The sequence below is a fragment of the Brienomyrus brachyistius genome, chromosome 4 (genome assembly GCF_023856365.1).
Source record: "Brienomyrus brachyistius isolate T26 chromosome 4, BBRACH_0.4, whole genome shotgun sequence".
Taxonomy (NCBI): Eukaryota; Metazoa; Chordata; class Actinopteri; order Osteoglossiformes; family Mormyridae; genus Brienomyrus; species Brienomyrus brachyistius.
Genome location: NC_064536.1, coordinates 12,664,670 through 12,682,790, shown reverse-complemented (window position 1 = coordinate 12,682,790; position 18,121 = coordinate 12,664,670). Strand labels below are relative to the sequence as shown.

The window sequence follows — 18,121 nt, the reverse complement described above, 5'->3', positions numbered from 1 at the left end:
TGAAATAAATGCTCAAATGGACACAGTGGGGATGGGAGGGGCCGGTCACGTGGCAGTGTGAACATGCTGGAGGAGGGAGGGACCTGTCACAAGGCAGTGTGGACACACTAGAGGAGGGAGGGGATGGTCACATGGCAGTGTGGACACACTGGGGATAGAAGGGACCGGTTGCTTGGCTGTGTGGACACACTGGAGGAGGGAGAGGCCGGTCGCGTGGCAGTGTGGACACACTGGAGGAGGGAGGGACCTGTCACATGGCAGTGTGGACACACTGGAGGAGGGAGGGACCTGTCACATGGCAGTGTGGACACACTGAAAGAGGGAGGGGCCAGTCACATGGCAGTGTGAAGATGCTGGAGGAGGGATGAGCCAGTCACATGGCAGTGTGGACACACTGAGGACAGAAAGGACCGGTTGCTTGGCTGTGTGGACACACTGGAGGAGGGAGGGGCTGGTCGCGTGGCAGTGTGGGCACACTGGAGGAGGGAGGGGCCGGTCACGTGGCAGTGTGGACACACTGGAGGAGGGAGGACCCAGTCACATGGCAGAGCAGTGGTTAATCACACAGACCTATCAAGAAGCGGCGGCCCTGATGGTTTAGACATCGCTTCAGTGGCCATGTTACTGCTGGCTGAAAACCACTCTTCCATTAAACAAATGGGGGCAAAAAAAAGATGGAAAATGGAAATCAATTTGATGGAGTCTGCAGCCAGGGGCGACGCGCTCCCAGGCTGCAAGAGGAGACTGATTCAATTTACCTAAGGACCCAGCTGTCGGCGTGGGGCCCATCACCGGCGTGCCATTTCGCTTTCTTCTCTGTCTGCCTTTCTCCTCCCCCGCTCTCTCTCCCATTTTTTTTAATTGTTCCCAAGCGGCAGGCTGACCCAAGGGGACATGCGATCCCGTCTGTTCCCCCGTAGCAGAGCAGGGAGGGGCTTTTCTCTCAGTCGCCTGACCCTCTCTGTCACAGCCGCTGTCATTGTAACAGACAGCCTGTGGGTGCTGCCGGCACAAGAGGAGGGGGTATCTACACGGGGTCGCTACAGATGTCTGCTCAATCATGGACCTCCTCTTTGTGGGTGTGGCTGGGGTACTTGTGTGTGTGTGTGTGTGTGTGTGTGTGTGTGTGTGTGTGTGTGTGTGTGTGTGTGTGTGTGTGTGGGGGGGGGGGGGGGGGGGCAGCCTCTTTACCCAGGATTGTTCTGGCCAGGTATATCTTAGGTGAGCTAAAGCAGAGCAGAGCTAAAAGCAGGTCCACATGGGTCATCCGTGATGTTTCATGCTAGACCCTTAGGCCAGCACCTGCAGAGCAGTCTGAGACACGGTGAGACACTCTCATAGAAGACACCAACCAGCACGGCGTACAGCCTGCCAGGAGGAAGGAAACATGTGGATGGTTAAGGATCCGGGCTCCCTGGATGGACCATACCTATGAAATACATGGCCCATGGTGATATGGACAAAGAGCAAAGAGAAAACTCCTGTACACTCTACTGGAGGAGAAAAGAGGTCCCCCCTCATAACACATTCAGAAAATCAAGCTTCTGTCCATGACAAGTATCATATTGTTTCATTCACTAGATAGTATTATGACCACAAAACCACACATGCAAATGAAGGCCAATGCTCTTTTTATGCGAACTCCCCCTGAAGGTTCCACCAATCTAGCGTACTTATTAATAATGCTTTGCTTGGCATGGGACCCACCACAAAAACCACCAACACTTTAACCACAGCTCCTCACCCTCGCATCATTAGCTCATGAGCTTGCTCCCTACGGCATTTTCATTCGACACCCAATAATGTCAGCACACCCTGAAAATGAGCCTCCTAGACACCTTGTCTGATGCAGAAGAACATACAATAAACTAATAAACTAGACCAAACCAGGGGATTGTGGTACAGTATCACAGACCGGGCTTTTTTTCAAAGCCCTTTCAATACTGAAAGGTTAACAATAACATTTTACTCATTAAACTAGAGTACCATTACTGGCAACATGACAAGACAAACATGGATTGTGTATTGGTTCGTTTTGGACGTTTTGGAGGTTTCTGGAGTCCGTGTGTGCGCTGGGACTCAGGGACAGGCACAGACAGCTGGGGTAGCAGCTGCGCCCCCCCCAGCCCATGCTGGCCCAAACCAGCCCAGCCAGTCCCTCCCCAGTCCAGGCTAGGCAATTAAAGTCAGACAGCAAGGCCGGCTGCAGAGGCCTGAGACAAACCGGAGGAAGCCATGAGCTCCCCGATTTTGCCCCTGACGACGGACACAAAGAGGCAGGTGGCTCTCCTGTTCCCAAAACGGGTGGATTCGAGCAAATCTATCTGCTGCAGCTCCGCTTATCATACATCAATTCACGGTCCAGAGGTGCACATGGAGGGAAAACTAGGGTCTCCATCTTTCCACAGGAAATTAGTGCAGCTGCACATTTATAAGAAGACGGGATCCCTCAAAGCGCACAAGGAAAAATATCAACCAGAAATCTCGTATTGGACACTGCCTAATACACCTCCATTTCTACACAGGCTTCCATGTCATTGTCAGTAGGAGCACAGGACACAATGGACGCGGGACAGAATTCCACACACCAGACAAGCTGTTTGTACATCACCTGTGGGCAGTCAGATAAAGCGATAGGGCCTTATTGATGATACAGTATGATAAGGGAAAATAAGACCTCTGACTAAGCGGGGATTCCAGAAGACTGCACATCAAACGCTGATCTAGGGAAACCCAAAAAAGCTTGCAGGTGACTCAGATTCCTGGCACCCAGTCTCACAGATACCTCTGCTCTCCATATTTGCTCTATCGAAAATCAAAGCGTACAAACAAGTCGGGTGCACCCCAGCAGAATCAGCTAAGCACCTGTGATAAAGTTACTGCCCTTCTGTAACCAAGTCAGTAGCTACATACATAGATACAAAGGCTGACCTAGATTACCAATCACCTGTTTGACTAAAATCGGAAATCTCAGCGCTTGTAAACCTCATAAGCCTGTCTTTCTGAAGACAGCCATGAACAGGTGCTAAAATCCCAACTGTCTGTCCGTACGGTGAGCTGCAGACAGACCCCCAAGCCCCCACCTTCCTAAAGTCACAGCAGAGCTGAATCATGTGACAGGCATGTGACACACACCATGCCAGTGGGTACTTACCTTTTGACAGGTTAAGTATAGCAACAGGAATTCCTCTGAAACCGGCACCTACGGCCTCTTAATCACAAAAGCCACATGCACTCTGGGGGAAGGGCAAGCTGCAGTCTCCACAGAAGCGAACTATCCCAGCACAGCGCAGGAAATGATGTCAAAATGACGGTACAGTTACAGCCGCAAATTAAAAAACAAAATCTGAGAGGGAAATTCATCTTTGACAATGTCCCCATCCCTATGGTTTTATATCACTCACAGACCCTGACAGTGTCCCCATCCCTATGGTTTTATATCACTCACAGACCCTGACAGTGTCCCCATCCCTATAGTTTTATATCACTCACAGACCCAGACAGTGCCCCCATTCCTATGGTTTTATATCACTCACAGACCCTGACAGTGTCCCCATCCCTATAGTTTTATATCACTCACAGACCCTGACAGTGCCCCCATCCCTATAGTTTCATATCACTCACAGACCCTGACAGTGTCCCCATCCCTATGGTTTTATATCACTCACAGACCCTGACAGTGTCCCCATCCCTATGGTTTTATATCACTCACAGACCCTGACAGTGTCCCCATCCCTATAGTTTTATATCACTCACAGACCCTGACAGTGCCCCAATCCCTATAGTTTTATATCACTCACAGACCCTGACAGTGCCCCCATCCCTATAGTTTTATATCACTCACAGACCCTGACAGTGTCCCCATCCCTATAGTTTTATATCACTCACAGACCCTGACAGTGTCCCCATGCCTATGGTTTTATATCAGTCACAGAGCCTGTGTTCCCATCCCTATGGTTTTATATCAGTCACAGAACCTGTATCCCCATACCTATGGTTTTATATCAGTTACAGAGCCCGTATTCCCATCCCTATAGTTTTATATCACTCACAGACCCTGACAGTGTCCCCATCCCTATGGTTTTATATCAGTCACAGAGCCTGCATCCCCATACCTATGGTTTTATATCAGTTACAGAGCCCGTATTCCCATCCCTATGATTTTATATCAGTCACAGAGCCTGTGTTCCCATCCCTATGGTTTTATATCAGTCACAGAACCTGTATCCCCATACCTATGGTTTTATATCAGTTACAGAGCCCGTATTCCCATGCCTATGGTTTTATATCAGTCACAGAGCCTGTGTTCCCATCCCTATGATTTTATATCAGTCACAGAGCCTGTGTTCCCATCCCTATGGTTTTATATCAGTCACAGAGCCTGTGTTCCCATCCCTATGGTTTTATATCAGCCACAGAGCCTGTGTTCCCATCCCTATTATTTTATATCAGTCACAGAGCCTGTTTTCCCATTCCTATGATTTTATATCAGTCACAGAGCCTGTCTTCCCATTCCTATAATTTTATATCAGTCACAGAGCCTGTATCCCCATCCCTATATCAGTCACAGAACTTGCCGTTGTCTTTAGGGTTCCTCAAGTAAGGCTGTTACCGCAGCAACACCACAGATCAAACAGACAGGAGGGGACCTTCGGGCTCCAGTGGCAGCCATCCCAATAAAAGCTAATTGGCCTCAAAGAGGTCAAAACTCACGGCCGTTAAGGAATCAAACCGACAGAGACCATCCATGGCTACAGTGTCAGCATGTGTCACCTGCCAGGACCTGAGGATGAACTCAGGATGGCAGACACCCCTAGTCACTTTTAATGACTACTGTACAAGAAAAACCTGGAAATACAAAAGGTTCTTCTGGGAAAAAACTGCCATCAGTTGTTCATTTGCATTTCAAAGGCTACAGAAACTGGCATGGTGGTATAGACAGTGGTGGCCCAATGGGTAGGGAAGTGCATTTGTGTTTGAAAGGTTGCTGGTTTGAATCCCCACACAGCAAGGTACCACTGATGTTCCCTAAGCAAGATACCACCCCCATGCTCTGCTCCCTGGGTGCTAAACAATAGCTGCCCACTGCTATGTTGCATATGGGTTAAATGCAGAAGACACATTTTATCGTTCTGTGTCGACAATTAATCACTTTCACTTAAGTATTAGGTGCCACTGAGTCAATGGTAAACCATATGTTTATTATGCATGTTTACCATTTTTTATTTTTTTTTATATTGTATTCATTATTTACTCTCCTGTCAGTATTTATTGTTCGGTGTTTGTTTCTCGGCTGTTCCTTGTTCTGACTGTATGCTGCTACACTGAAATGCGATTTCATTTCAGATGTGTGAAATGACAGTAAAGTGACTTGACTATAGATAGCATTCCTGCAGAATGCCCTGACTGGATCTTCAGGCTTCCCTGAGCTGGTACCCTTCAGTTAGCAGAACAGCCCACAGCCAGTGTAAATATGATAGACTCTCGCTGCTGTCATGGTAGCTGTAATTGTATCGGATGAAAGGCTGAGCGCTCAAACCCAGCCCCGGCTCAGCATATTCTGAGTTTGCGTGTTTCCTCACTGGCTCCGAACTCACACACTTATGTAAATTTTCAGCTCCGGCTCTCTCCAGATCTCACATTTCGGTGGTGCGGGCGCAGGGAGCTGTGGATTTTGTCTGGTGATGTCACTCAGGAGGGCGGCTCTGGCTTTTTTGCTTTACACCAGAATGGGAGGAGGTGTCCCGTAAATTCCGGAGACATCCGGGGCATCACAGAAAGCCCCTCCCAGATTCCTAGCTGCTTCCACTTGGGTCTCATCATGTGATCGGACTGTAGACTAGGTGAACCAAACTGGGCTCATGGGAGCTGGATACCCAGAGCTAAGAGCTTGATTTTTCACTATGCATCCATGTTCCAAAGGCCCAGGGCCCAGGCAGGCATACACTCCGCGGGGGGCGCCAGTCCATTGACAGCCACATACACACAACAGGCAATTTAGAGACACCAATCTCTGACTTTGGAGGAAACGTGAGTGACACAGGAAGAACAAGTGAATGCCACACAGCCCAAACAGGGGCGGCCATCGTACAGTGCTACCCACTGCGCCCACACATTCAGAATCACTGCGTGAGTTACATAATTCAGTTTGACGAAACACTGGACAGCAGCATAATACTACTGGATATCGCTATATGCTAAAAGCTCCGCGACATAACAGGAAAACACAAAAACCTGCAACACGTGAGCTGCGTGTCTGCAGATTGTAGGAAACCCGGCGGACACCCACACAAACAGAGACGACTAAGGCAGGACGGCACCCTGCATGGGATGACAGCCCACTGCAGCACGGATACATACCCACACACACACACACACTCAATCACAAGCTATGGAATATGCTACTCAGCGTCACTTCATCCATTGTAGTAGGACACTGGCACCCTACTCAGTTCAGTACAGTTCTTTTTTATATAGCATCATATAGCACCTTTGCCAACATTGCTGCACTGAAGTCACATACCAAGCAAGTCCACCTGTCCTGCCATCGTTTATCAGGGACAGGGTTAAGGGTCAAATAATTTCCCAGGGAGGGGGGGGGGGTTCAGTGACAGCATAGATGCCATACACTTCTAGGGTTGGGGGTCTGATTCTTGCCCTTGCTGTGTGTATGGAGTTTGCATGTCCTCCCTGTGTTCCGTGCGCTTCCTCCTGCAGTCCGGCAGTTACGTGAACTGGCATGTCTTCACCCATAGCGTATGACTGTCCAGCGTGCAGTCTGTGATAGGCTTTAGCCCCACTGTGACCCAGACCAGGATTAAAGGCTACGAGACAGATAGATATTTCCATATCAAGACAGATTAGATGTTGCCATTTTTTCTTTTTGCTGGAGAAAAAAATGGCCAAATCAATTCTGACCAGGAACTGTTAATCCATCAGCACGGTTTTAGGGTCACACCAATTCCCAAAGACGATAAAAACAAAACGCTCCGCCAACCATCTTCCTTCCAATTAACACATTAACACATTTAGCTTGGGTGTGTCACATTAAAATGTACATGCAAAAAGCTTCATTCAGGAAAAAAACATGAGAAACACTGATAACAAGGAGACCGAGAACTCAGAGCTCTAACAGAGCCCAAATTTAGGCAGCGACATCACGAGAGGCTGCCAGTGTGAAAGTCATGCCTGAAGGCAGCTGACGTCCAGGCCCACCTGTCCGGGACTCGGATAACTGTGCCTCTGGTTCTGACTCGCTAGGAGGGGGCGACACCCCAAGGGACAAAATGAGCCAATCAAGTAAGATGACATCATAGCGGCTCGGAGGAAACACCATAGGCTTCACCTTCAGGGGCCCAATCCACAGCGCAACCTTTAAACTGCCCTGACACTGGCGATATCATACAGCGCTCTAGCGACAAACCCAGGGTTGTGCTTCATGTGGTCGCCGCAGGATTTAATGCCTCCCTCTCCCTCCAACAAATCTACATTCAAGTGACAGCTGCACAACACAGCTACAGCATAGCCGCGCATATACAAGTTTAGATTTTTACCATTTTAAGTGGGGAAGAAAAAGCACATGAAAACATCAACACTAGATTTAAAATTTGCGTAAAAAAATACCTTTTAAAAGCACCCAACTTCATTCACTCTACCTATAGGTACAGGGCGTCACCTACATGGCGCTGGAGATCACACACAGCAACGGGATCCATGGCCATATATAGCCGAGGAACACCGTACAGCCATATATATATTTTAAAGTGTGACATATTTAACTAACACAGTCAGGTTCTGGATACAAAATACTTTCAGATGTGTCAGGGACAGAGCAAACAAAGCTCCATAACCATTCCATTATGGCCAGTCTGCCTGGCAGTCGGAGACAGCCTGCCCACTCAGATAGTCATCTCAGGATCTACAGTCCCGCATAACAGCCTCCGCACTGTTTACACGGGGGACGCGAGGCACGCTCTGGGCGAAGGCCAAGGACCCTCCGAGGCTCGCTAACCTGCGGGAGGCGCCGCACAGCCAGCTGGCAGGGCGAGAGGCACACCGCCATCACACAGGCGCTCTCACGCTCACGGACACGTGCACGCTCGCTCACTCTCGCCGTCCGGCTCCTTCCCGTTATTCAACCCAAACCCCACTTCGCTCCGACTCCGCCCACCTGGGGCTCCCTCTGCCTCTAATGCATGTAAACAATTACTCATGCGCAGATTCATGTTTTCAAACACATACTGTCTCCTCAGGGCAGGCCAACAGGAAGTGGGCTGAGCTGACAGGAAGTGGGCAGTGATTGACATTAGACGGTAATCCCACCCACTGTGATTCCTCACATTCTGTTTATGAACACGCACACACAAAGACACACACAGAACCCAGGGATAGGTTGATGTTTATGTATAGTGTGCTAAGGTTCTGGAAATGCATTAAAATGTTTAGAAATCAGCCAAACCAGTCTTAGGATCCGGGTGAAGCAGTAATGGGTCTGCAGGGTTAAATGTGGCATTTTCGTGGTTGTCATTTTTATGGGTATCAGTGCCACCCCAAACAGGCACAGCGACATGTTCTTGAGGCGCCCAGCCAATCAGTACCATCACTCAGCCTTCTTATGAACTTCGCTTCCTGTCTCAATGACAAGCTCATCTGTCTGGTCCTGGACTCATAATATTTGAATCTGGCATCTCCCGGCTTGTCCTGCCTGTTAAGCATGGCTAACGCTGGCCGGCCCAGCTGTGCTCACTCTACAACAAATGCAGATCCAGTCGACGCTGTCGTCATGAGGAAAGACTATGGGATGGGGGGGGGGGGAGCTAGATGACTTCGATAAACACCTGTGCATTTTGGGACTGAAAGCAGAGACCCGTCTACCCCCCAGCCCAGAGAATCCCTCAGCAGGGTGGGAAGGAACACTGGGGGGTGGGACAGGGACAGCTGGCTCACACTGGATAAACTTAGAAGGCGTGACCCATCAGTACAGGCGCAGCCACAGGGCCTGAGCTGGGTGGGTCATGGCAGAGAGGAAGGTACAGGAAGGAGGTGGCAGAGAGGAAGGTACAGGAAGGAGGTGGCAGAGAGGAAGGTACAGGAAGGAGGTGGCAGAGAGGAAGGTACAGGAAGGAGGTGGCAGAGAGGAAGGTACAGGAAGGAGGTGGCAGAGAGGAAGGTACAGGAAGGAGGTGGCAGAGGTACAGACGCCTGAGGAGCTGAAGCTCTATGGATTTGGATACAAGGCAGGGGGGGGGGGGTCCTAACCGGCATTTATCAGCACTAAGTCCTGCATGTGGTGCATAGGGTCGCTGTGTGGCTAGATAGACGTGGCATGGGTTCTCCTTCAGCTGGCAACATTTCATGATGGACTGCAGCCCCAAAAGCAGCTTTTCCCACAAGCTGGTATGGTCCATATAAGTAGAAGTGAACCAGCAAAGGGGTCAATGGAAAGTGGGGAGGGGGCATGAAGGAGACAGTGCGGCTGAACTGACCGTCTCCCTTAAAAAAGCTGTGTGCTTCATATCTATATCCGAACAATGAAGAGGAGGGTGGCAGCCATGTGTGAGATATCACGGGGGGTGGCCTTGCATCGGAAGGGAGGTAAACGTCACGCTGGGAGACACCTCGGGAATAAAGACAGGCTTCAATGTGGAACATAAACACAGCCGCTAAGCCATGCATCGAGCCGGACCAAAATGTGTGATAGGAGAAGGGCCTTATCGCCTTGAAGGAGAGGAAGTTTTCAAGGACTGCATGGTGGGTGGGTGGGGGGGGTATGGCCCACTCAGAGCAGAGCTTTGTTTTCACTCTTCAATGGGTAAACCCACCCTCCCACTGACCCGTACACCACTCCTAATCCTGACACATACGGGTCATGGCTTTTCGGAGACAGTGAGTTTGGGATCGAAAAAGGTACCTTTAGAACAGTTTATTTAGTTGAACTATTTTGTGTCAGGTAAGAGGAATCGGGGGGGAGGTTTCTTCTGATGACACAGAAGTAGGGGTTAGGGCAGTGGAAAACTCCTCTTCCAATCACAGCACCTGCTGTGGTGGGGGCGGGGCAGTGAAATCGCAGTGTCTACTTTGATGACTATGTGCCAGTGAAAGACCCATCCTCCAATCGCAGCACCTGCTTCCATGTTTGACTAACTAGTAAGAGGTTCCCAGGCATAGACATGGCTCCCTGATTATAATCTGAGTTAAATTTTTTCCCATTTAAGTTTTCGTCCAATTCCATGAAGGACTGCAGCATAACACTGACAGACCGAGACACTCAAATTCTATTATTTATTTGTTTGTCTGTTGGTGCTCTATAAATTTGCAAGTGAAATCTTTTTCCTGCTAAAAGCAGGGACCCCCAACCACTGTTCACATTTGTTTGTTTGTTTGTTTGTTTTGTTTATTTGCCTTGTTCAGGGGCCCGATGGGAAAATCACTCTGCCAAACACATAATTTGAATACTCTTAACCCACAGAGACACATAAGGGGCCCTGAATTACGCAGCACACACAACGTGCTAAATAATCGAGCAAAAAGACGGGCGAACTTACAAGCTGGAGTTCACCTCTAAAAGACCGTAAGTCGGAATGGCAGGACAAAGCGAGAAGAGGGAGCATCTAGGATCAGATGGAAGTGACAGAGATGCAGGTAAATGCCGGTCTAACAACGCAGAGCTCCTGTCTACTGGGACGGTAATCTCTGCTGGAGGCAGACCTGTCACACAGGAAGGAGACTCTGAACAGGCCAGGGGTTTATTTTGGGATGAGTTACACTCCTGCTCGGAGGCGGTGGGGGCTGTGGACCTCGGCGGGCCTTTACCTCCGTCACGCCCACCCCCTCCCCCTCTCGCGCTTACAGGCTCTCCGCCCAGGGCCACCTAGATATTTCCGTCCATAACACCTCTGAGCGCAATATGATATAAATACAAGCTCAGCCCAGCTGTGCAGCCGCTTGATTGAGAGAGAGCGACGTGACAGGCTGATCTCCCAGATCCCAGATGGACGGACACACAACAGGTCATTCTTAAGACCCGAAAGGTCAGTCACCATCCCCACACAGGCGAACACACGACAAATAACGGAAACACACCAGTCAGCTGTAGCTGCTGTAACCAAACTCGCCACAGGTGTTCTGTTTGCTACAAATCGCTCAATAAGATGACATAAACATAACATGCTATTTAAAAAAATCTCTACCATTTTCTCCATTTACTTCACACATGAATGGTATGTCAGACCAGACTGGGAGTTGCAGTTTTGTGTGACAGAGACGCTGGAATATTTATGTGTTACAGGGATGTGATTTTGCATCACCGTACTCAGGAGTTGATGGAGTCGCTGGGTTTGTCGCCACAGTATTGGGCTTTTCGCTCCGGCGACTTTGCCCGCTACGGCCAGAGCAGAATAAACTCATTGTTGATCCTCGGCGCAGCTGCACGCGAAGCTCGGGACCAGCATCCGCTAATCTGCCTCCCCCCCACCCCCGTCCCATCACAAAAGGGGGGCTCGTCGGCCTGCGGCCAATCCCGTCGGCCCGCTTCTCGCAGCGACTGACGAAGGGCGCTTTTTTCGGGGACCGGCAGGGGCCGAGCGAAAGGCCCCACCCCCCACACGCAGGATGGCATCGTGAACACAGAACACGCGCACAGCAGAGCCCAGGACCTGCTGAGCATCCGAGCCGGAGATGACCAGGGGCTGCGACCGGGGAGGGGTACCATACACAAAAAAAAAAAAAACATACATAAGTGTGGAGAGAGGGGCGTGAACATCAGAGGGAACGTCTCAGGCAGCTTCCTGAGACCTTCACAAGAGAGGGCTAGCATGCAAATAGCGCACATAGTATGAGAGAAGGTCTCCCACAAGCGGTGTGTGAAAGGGCTGCCCCCCCCCCCCACTCCGCCTGTTCAATGGGGCTTTTCTTCAGAGCCACACACTGTCTGAGGTAGAAGGGACAAACCACGAAGGTAACCAGGTCCATTCTCTGCGGGTTCGCTCTCCCCTAAGCTTTAACAAACAATAGCTTATTTAAGTATTCAGTGCAACAGAGCCCAATAAAGCAGATCCAAGAGGAGCTCAGCCACTGTGTGAAACTGGCCAGAAAACTCAAAACACCTTCTTTTTTTTTTTTTAAGTCCGCCAAACAGCTTCCCTCAAGATTCTACTTCCCAGGCCGTTTCGGCATGACGTCTTTGTCCGGAATAAATCGCGCAAGCCTCGTTGCTCTGAAAGAAGAGCCGCACGGATACAGCTAATATCTGCAGCAGATAGTGAATAACATCTTTTTGACAACAGTTTGAAAAAAATCAGACGATAGAACTGCAGCTCGGCTGAAGAAAAAAATTTCTTCTTAACACTAGTTGTGGAAATTCTTATTTCTATTCAATGCCGCTAGTATGCCCCAATTTAGCCCTAGCACTTTTATTTTGACACACTGAGTGCTTTTATTTTGACTATATTTTAACAATACCTACAATGGTTCTGCCTTGACAAGTAGGAAGTTTTTTTTTTTTTTTTTTTTAATAAAAGCACCTCACACGTCACAGGAAGCTACAAGTCGTGGCCACCCAGTTGCACGTTAATTAATGCAAATCTCAAGAGCGACTGTGTTACCATGCAGAGCCTGACTGAGCTGTGCAGCCACCTTGTCACACAGGCCCGCCCCTCCACCCCCAGCCCCTCCCCCAGCTATACGGCAGTCTGAAGGCGGGGTCCGGCCTGCACCCCCATCCTCTTCGTTTTTGTTACTCTTCAGAGTGCATTTTTTGTAAAGGTACATAAGTATGCATGTAGAAATATGAACACAATGATACATACAAACGCTCTTGCATTTCTGGTCACACTGACTCGCTTGCAATAACTGACTTCCAACCACGCTCTCCATTCCAGCAAAAAAAAAAAGTTGGGTAACTAAAAACAGAGTTTATGTTCACCTAGTTTTCTAAACTAACAAAGCTCTTTTCACAGAGACATCCAAACTTTTGTTTATTTTATTATCATTATTATTTTTGTTTGAGCAGTTACTGCCTTTTCTCAGGAGATTTTTGATCAAATTGTGCCCCCACAATGACAGCGAGGCATCAGGACGACAAAGAAAGGGGGGGGGATATAAAATTAGCCTTTAAAGGGGACAGGAGCACAAGGACCTAGGGGTCAAAGGTGAAGAGTGCGAACGGCACTGACTACCGTGCCTCTCACAGGAGGATAAACGAGGCAGAGGGCTGGAGGGGCTGCCTACCCCCCCCCCACACACACACACACACACACAGCCTACAGAGGAAGTATCTGTAAAGCGAGCTGATAAAAGCGGGGCTTCCTCTTTTGCAGGCAGACATTTTTACACCCCAATTGTCAGAGTACCTGCATTAGGAAGACGGCTTCCCTTCATACAGAAATACCCTAAAAAAACTAATCGAAAGTGTCACCAGACAAATGTCCCCCGATTGGCCAGGGAGGGTGTTTTTCTGCATTTCTGATTTGCTCTGATCCCTCAGATAGACACCCAAGCTGACACCTATTTATCGCAAATAAATATTTCAACATGGTTGCTGAAACGACTCGTGATATGATTCAAGCCGAAGTCAGATCCTGGCCGGCCCCATTGCATACAGCGGCCACGCCGGACTGGGAGGGGCTCTGTTTATTTTGTACGGTACGTTAAAGCGGCCACATTCCTCTATTCCCAGAACGCGGTGTTACGTTACCGCCGTAATATCTGGGATTCCGAGTGCAGGATGGTGGCCTCGTGAACACCTGCTGCCCAAGGCAGCTGTTAACACCTTGACGTATACGGCTGTGCCGAGACAAAGCTACCTTCATGCCAATGGGGAGAGATTCGGATGGCTCGGAACAGCCCTCGTTCCTGGGCCTGCAGAATTGGGGGTCTGCTGACGAGGCCCCCTCTACATTCCCTGCATCCCTTATAGGTTTTTTTGTTCATTCTAACATCTAGACTTAATTCCCAGGTATCTGATTAAAAACAAAACAAACATGGAAAAAAAACAAAACCTGGGCGAACAGGAAGGGTTTAAGAAGCTATTAATTTCTCAAGATGCTGTATTTAAATTACATGTAATCAAAACATTGCTTTTGCTGCAAGTGAAACGTTCAACAAACACGTGATCAAAAGCACCGCATCAAAGTGTATATTGTCTTTGCTAACTACTGAAGTGCAACGACACTGTGATCCTTCTCCTGCAGTGCAATCAAACCTACACAGCCCGATGTTATAGACTAAATAATTTACTTCCACTTAATTTTTATTTGGTCACCTGCCAGGTTATTTACCCGCAACGGCATAGTGGCTAGCGGCGCACGCACTGAATCTTCCTTAATGCCCGTCGCTCCAATAATCCTTCTTCCGTGCAAAACTGTGCGGCGGTCCTGAACCCAAAACGCATCCGTAAACAATGGGGACGGCCGTCATTCACTGAGCATCGCTCTGAAAAGCGCAAAAAAACCCTCCTGCGCAGAATTCGAGCCGAGCACCACGTGACCCTTCGGCGCAAATGCCGTGGATCCGTAGCCGGACCGAGAACCGCAAAACATGCAGGTGATCTCACCCCATATCATGAACTTAAACGCTATGAAATCAATGCCTTTCGCTTGAAAGAAAAGAGATAATAAAAAGTGGAGCTTTGGAAAAATTATCGTTGATTATGGGCTATGCAAAACTGTTTTTAAAAACTCTGCATAACTGCCAAAAATATAATAACACAATTTTACAAAATGGGAAATAACGCCATTGATTCGCAGGCTGTAATAAATACCATATGCATTACGTGTTCGCCTTCGACGGACAGCTATAACCGTGCTTTTACTATTTCACGGCACATTGTCCCGTTTTAAATAAACGTGCACAAAATACGACGTTTTAAAATACAGTAAATCGTACATCTAAAAAGAAACACCTAGCATTATAAACACCTTTATAGGTGTTGTATCACCTTGCTTACCTGGCCCACCGCCTACATTAAAAGCACCAGCCCCGCCTGCACTGCAGTAGCGGTTAAGGGACCGCCATTCCCCCACGATCGCGCGCACGACAAGCGCAGCAAACGGAAAATAGTAAAGGGAAATATCCAGGGCGTTGCACAACCCTAACGACACGTCCATTAGAGACGGAAACAACATGTCATTCGCAACACCTTAACGCACCACTTTCATTTTTCGTCAACCCCCCCACCCCCGAGCTACAGCGCAGACACAAGGCGGAACAGATAAGTACAGACAAAAAACTCCGTTAGTCAAATATAATAAATGTACAAAAAAATCATTCTCTCCTTTAAAACATATAGGGATTAAACATATATATATCGGCAAAGACACAATACACTTCTTCCACAAAACCCGGATCGGTGTGATAATGAAGCGGACAGCATGCAGGAGGAAAACTAAACACCATCTTTTTTATTCTACCTGCGCAAGTTGCCATTTGCTGCAGCGATTTGGAAGCCTCTTTCCCTTCTGCTTTCACAAACCGATCGCTTTCGCCAAAAGATATCCTTTAGCAGCCTGCGAATTGAGTTCCCTCGGTGTCAGATTTGCGAGTTTTGCTTTGAGGGAGGGCATTTGAAAGTACCGTTTTTCCCCGTGCAGGTAAACACATTTATGGCTCCTGTACAGTCACACTGAGGCTCAATACTTGACTGCATGTCACACACATGTCGTCAGCGTCAGCAGGAAAAACCCATTCTCAGTTGCTTCATTCAGTACATTCATTGAACAACCCCGGAGCTTTTACGAAAATCTCTTCAATTGCTTTATAAAGTGAGGGTCAAAAAAAATAAAATAAAAAAATAGCGCTCTGATCTTAATACGCTAAATAATTCAACAGGCAAATCCGCCCCGGTAGAAATTACAATGTGGGCGAAATTCCTTTTAACCATGAGAATCGAGAAAGTAACAGACAAATCAAAGTATAAATAAAGTCAATAATAAATTAAACGTCAAGCTTATTTGGCAGCAACGAATATGATCTTCTGAGAATAATCCACATTGCAATATCTCACACAGTTAAAAAAAAATTTAAAAAAAACTTTCACACCCACACCTCTGAGATGAACTCAAGTTTTACTTGACTAGAAAAGGTGGTTACCGCGACTTTCAAGTCTACTTTATCAAATCCGAAACTGATACTAAGAAAGAAATGTTGGGGGAAAATGTGAATTAAAAAAAGCGTGGTTGTATATAGATGACCAATTAGAGCAGATAAAGATAAAAAGATACGCTAAATGCATTGGGACTCCTGAATCGGGTTTGTCTAAGCCCGCACGTGGATGTAAATATATCCCTTATATAGACCGTGGCCGCCGCACACATCCAAGAGGACAGTGACGCCCCTTTCTTTCCATAAACGTTATCCAGCTAACGCCCAGCACTGTGCTAAACAGGTAGGGCATCTCTAAAAAAAGCCACTGCGATTACACTATCTTCCACTTCGCAGCCCTTTTAATTTACCCAAAAGCATATTGCAATAACCCAGACTGCTTTATTCGCGACGAAAAGTAATTTATTACCCATCTAGATATAAACAAGCAAACCATTACCTAAAAAGGAGAAAACGTAAGTGTGGAAGAAGAATCTCTTTAATTGCTACACTGGAGCATCGCACTATCTACCTGATAAAAATGATATTAAAAGTATATTAAAAGCCAGAGTTTAACGTTTAAGACAGCAACAATATCCGTCATACCTGATCTTACTGCCAGGGAGGGGTGGCTTAGCTAGTTGTGCCATCTCGTTTAGTTTATTATTTTTTGTTTTGTTTTTCAAAACACAAGCGTTTCAACGGGCATCGGTCTGAAATCGAGAGAGGATTATGAAATATCTGAGCCCTTTCGGAAGAAGCAGCTTATTGTAAAGCGACTTGTTGGAGTGCTGCGTCCGCCAGAAAACCAGGTTAGTTTACAAAGTGCCGAGCTGGTTAAGTTTCAGTTCGCCAAAAAAGGCACCAAAAAATGGGAAAAAATGAAAGAGAAGAGCGCCACATTTCACGGGCAAAGTTGCTGGCGTCGCCGAGAGATCCGCGAAAGTCTGGACGGAGTGCTTTGAAGTGGGACGGGGAGGGGGGGGAGGATAAGAAAAAGCGAGGCGCCCGGGCGAGCCGATAAGGTGCGCATAACGGTCCATGCAGGCAGGGCGCAGCGGACCGCTAGGCGGAGGGGGAGCCAGGTATAACGGTGCACGGCGCCGCGCTCGCTCAGCGCTACTTTAAACCACTTCAACTCCAGAAAAAAGGGACTAAACAAGCACCAAAGTGGCTGCGCAGCCCGGGACGACAAAGCCGAGCCTTCGCCCATGTCGCCGGGAGACGACCCTTGGGAGCTCGACACTTTTACTCACCGCTATTCCTCCTCGGGTTCGCCTGCTTTCTGCGCTTACACCTGGGGCCATCCGCCATGATCCTTTCGCTGTGTCTAAATGTTGCCGGAGAGTCACCTCCTCTCTCGCCCCCCTCCCTGCACTCCACCTCCCCTCCACCTCCCCTCCCTGCACCTGGTTTACGACACTTACTTTACGACATTACCTACTAGCTGGTAACACCTCCCGGTTCTCTGCCCCCCTCCGCTGCCTCCTTCCCCGGCCTGGGACGCCTGCCCGGCTGGCCGGCTGTCTCCATCCGCCCGGCGCTCTGATACCCGCCGCCCGCTTCGCCGGCGCGAGCCTCCGTGTGACGAGCTGCGACCGTCTGCGCGAGGCGACTCGTCCACAGGTGGCTAATTTGGTATTTTAAAAACAAGTTTTCTGCGATTTTAACGTAATAAAAGAAAAACAACTCCCCCTACCACAGAAAAAAATGAAAAACTCTTAACTGCTGACCAAGGTTTTTAACCCGTTAGGCGCTGGGCTGTCATTCGTATTGTGAAAGTACTTTCTTTTGAAGCACCAAGAACAATGATAATTCATAACGGCTGCTCCTCCCTCTGTCAAAGATTTACATTAATAAAATGACCGAAAGAAAGATTTTAACATGGCACTGCGTTTCGAGATGCAAAGTCAGGACTTAAAACCCATCAGAAGTCTACGAATGCAGATCAAGATTCAAAATGAATGATTAACTATGTTAGAATTTTTTTTGTAGAAATGAATGCATATATGTGTATATACATATACTTATAAATACGTATATA

General features: G+C 48.2%; 1 protein-coding gene across 10 annotated transcripts in view; it reads right to left on the bottom strand.

Moving 5' to 3' along the window:
• Positions 1 to 17,827, bottom strand: part of LOC125740184 (zinc finger E-box-binding homeobox 1-like) — a 48,081-nt gene extending 30,254 nt beyond the window's left edge. For 2 of the 10 annotated variants that reach the window (XM_049011055.1, XM_049011057.1), the window contains exon 1: positions 17,334 to 17,459. In XM_049011055.1, coding sequence (XP_048867012.1) covers positions 17,334 to 17,391 — 58 coding nt within the window. In that variant the 5' untranslated portion in view covers positions 17,392 to 17,459. Of the gene's footprint in view, positions 1 to 14,276; positions 14,898 to 14,944; positions 15,232 to 15,407; positions 15,915 to 17,333; positions 17,460 to 17,504 lie in introns of those variants that run through there. The other 8 variants (XM_049011058.1, XM_049011061.1, XM_049011056.1 and 5 more) reach the window with 8 other exon arrangements.
• Positions 17,828 to 18,121: the final 294 nt, after the last annotated feature.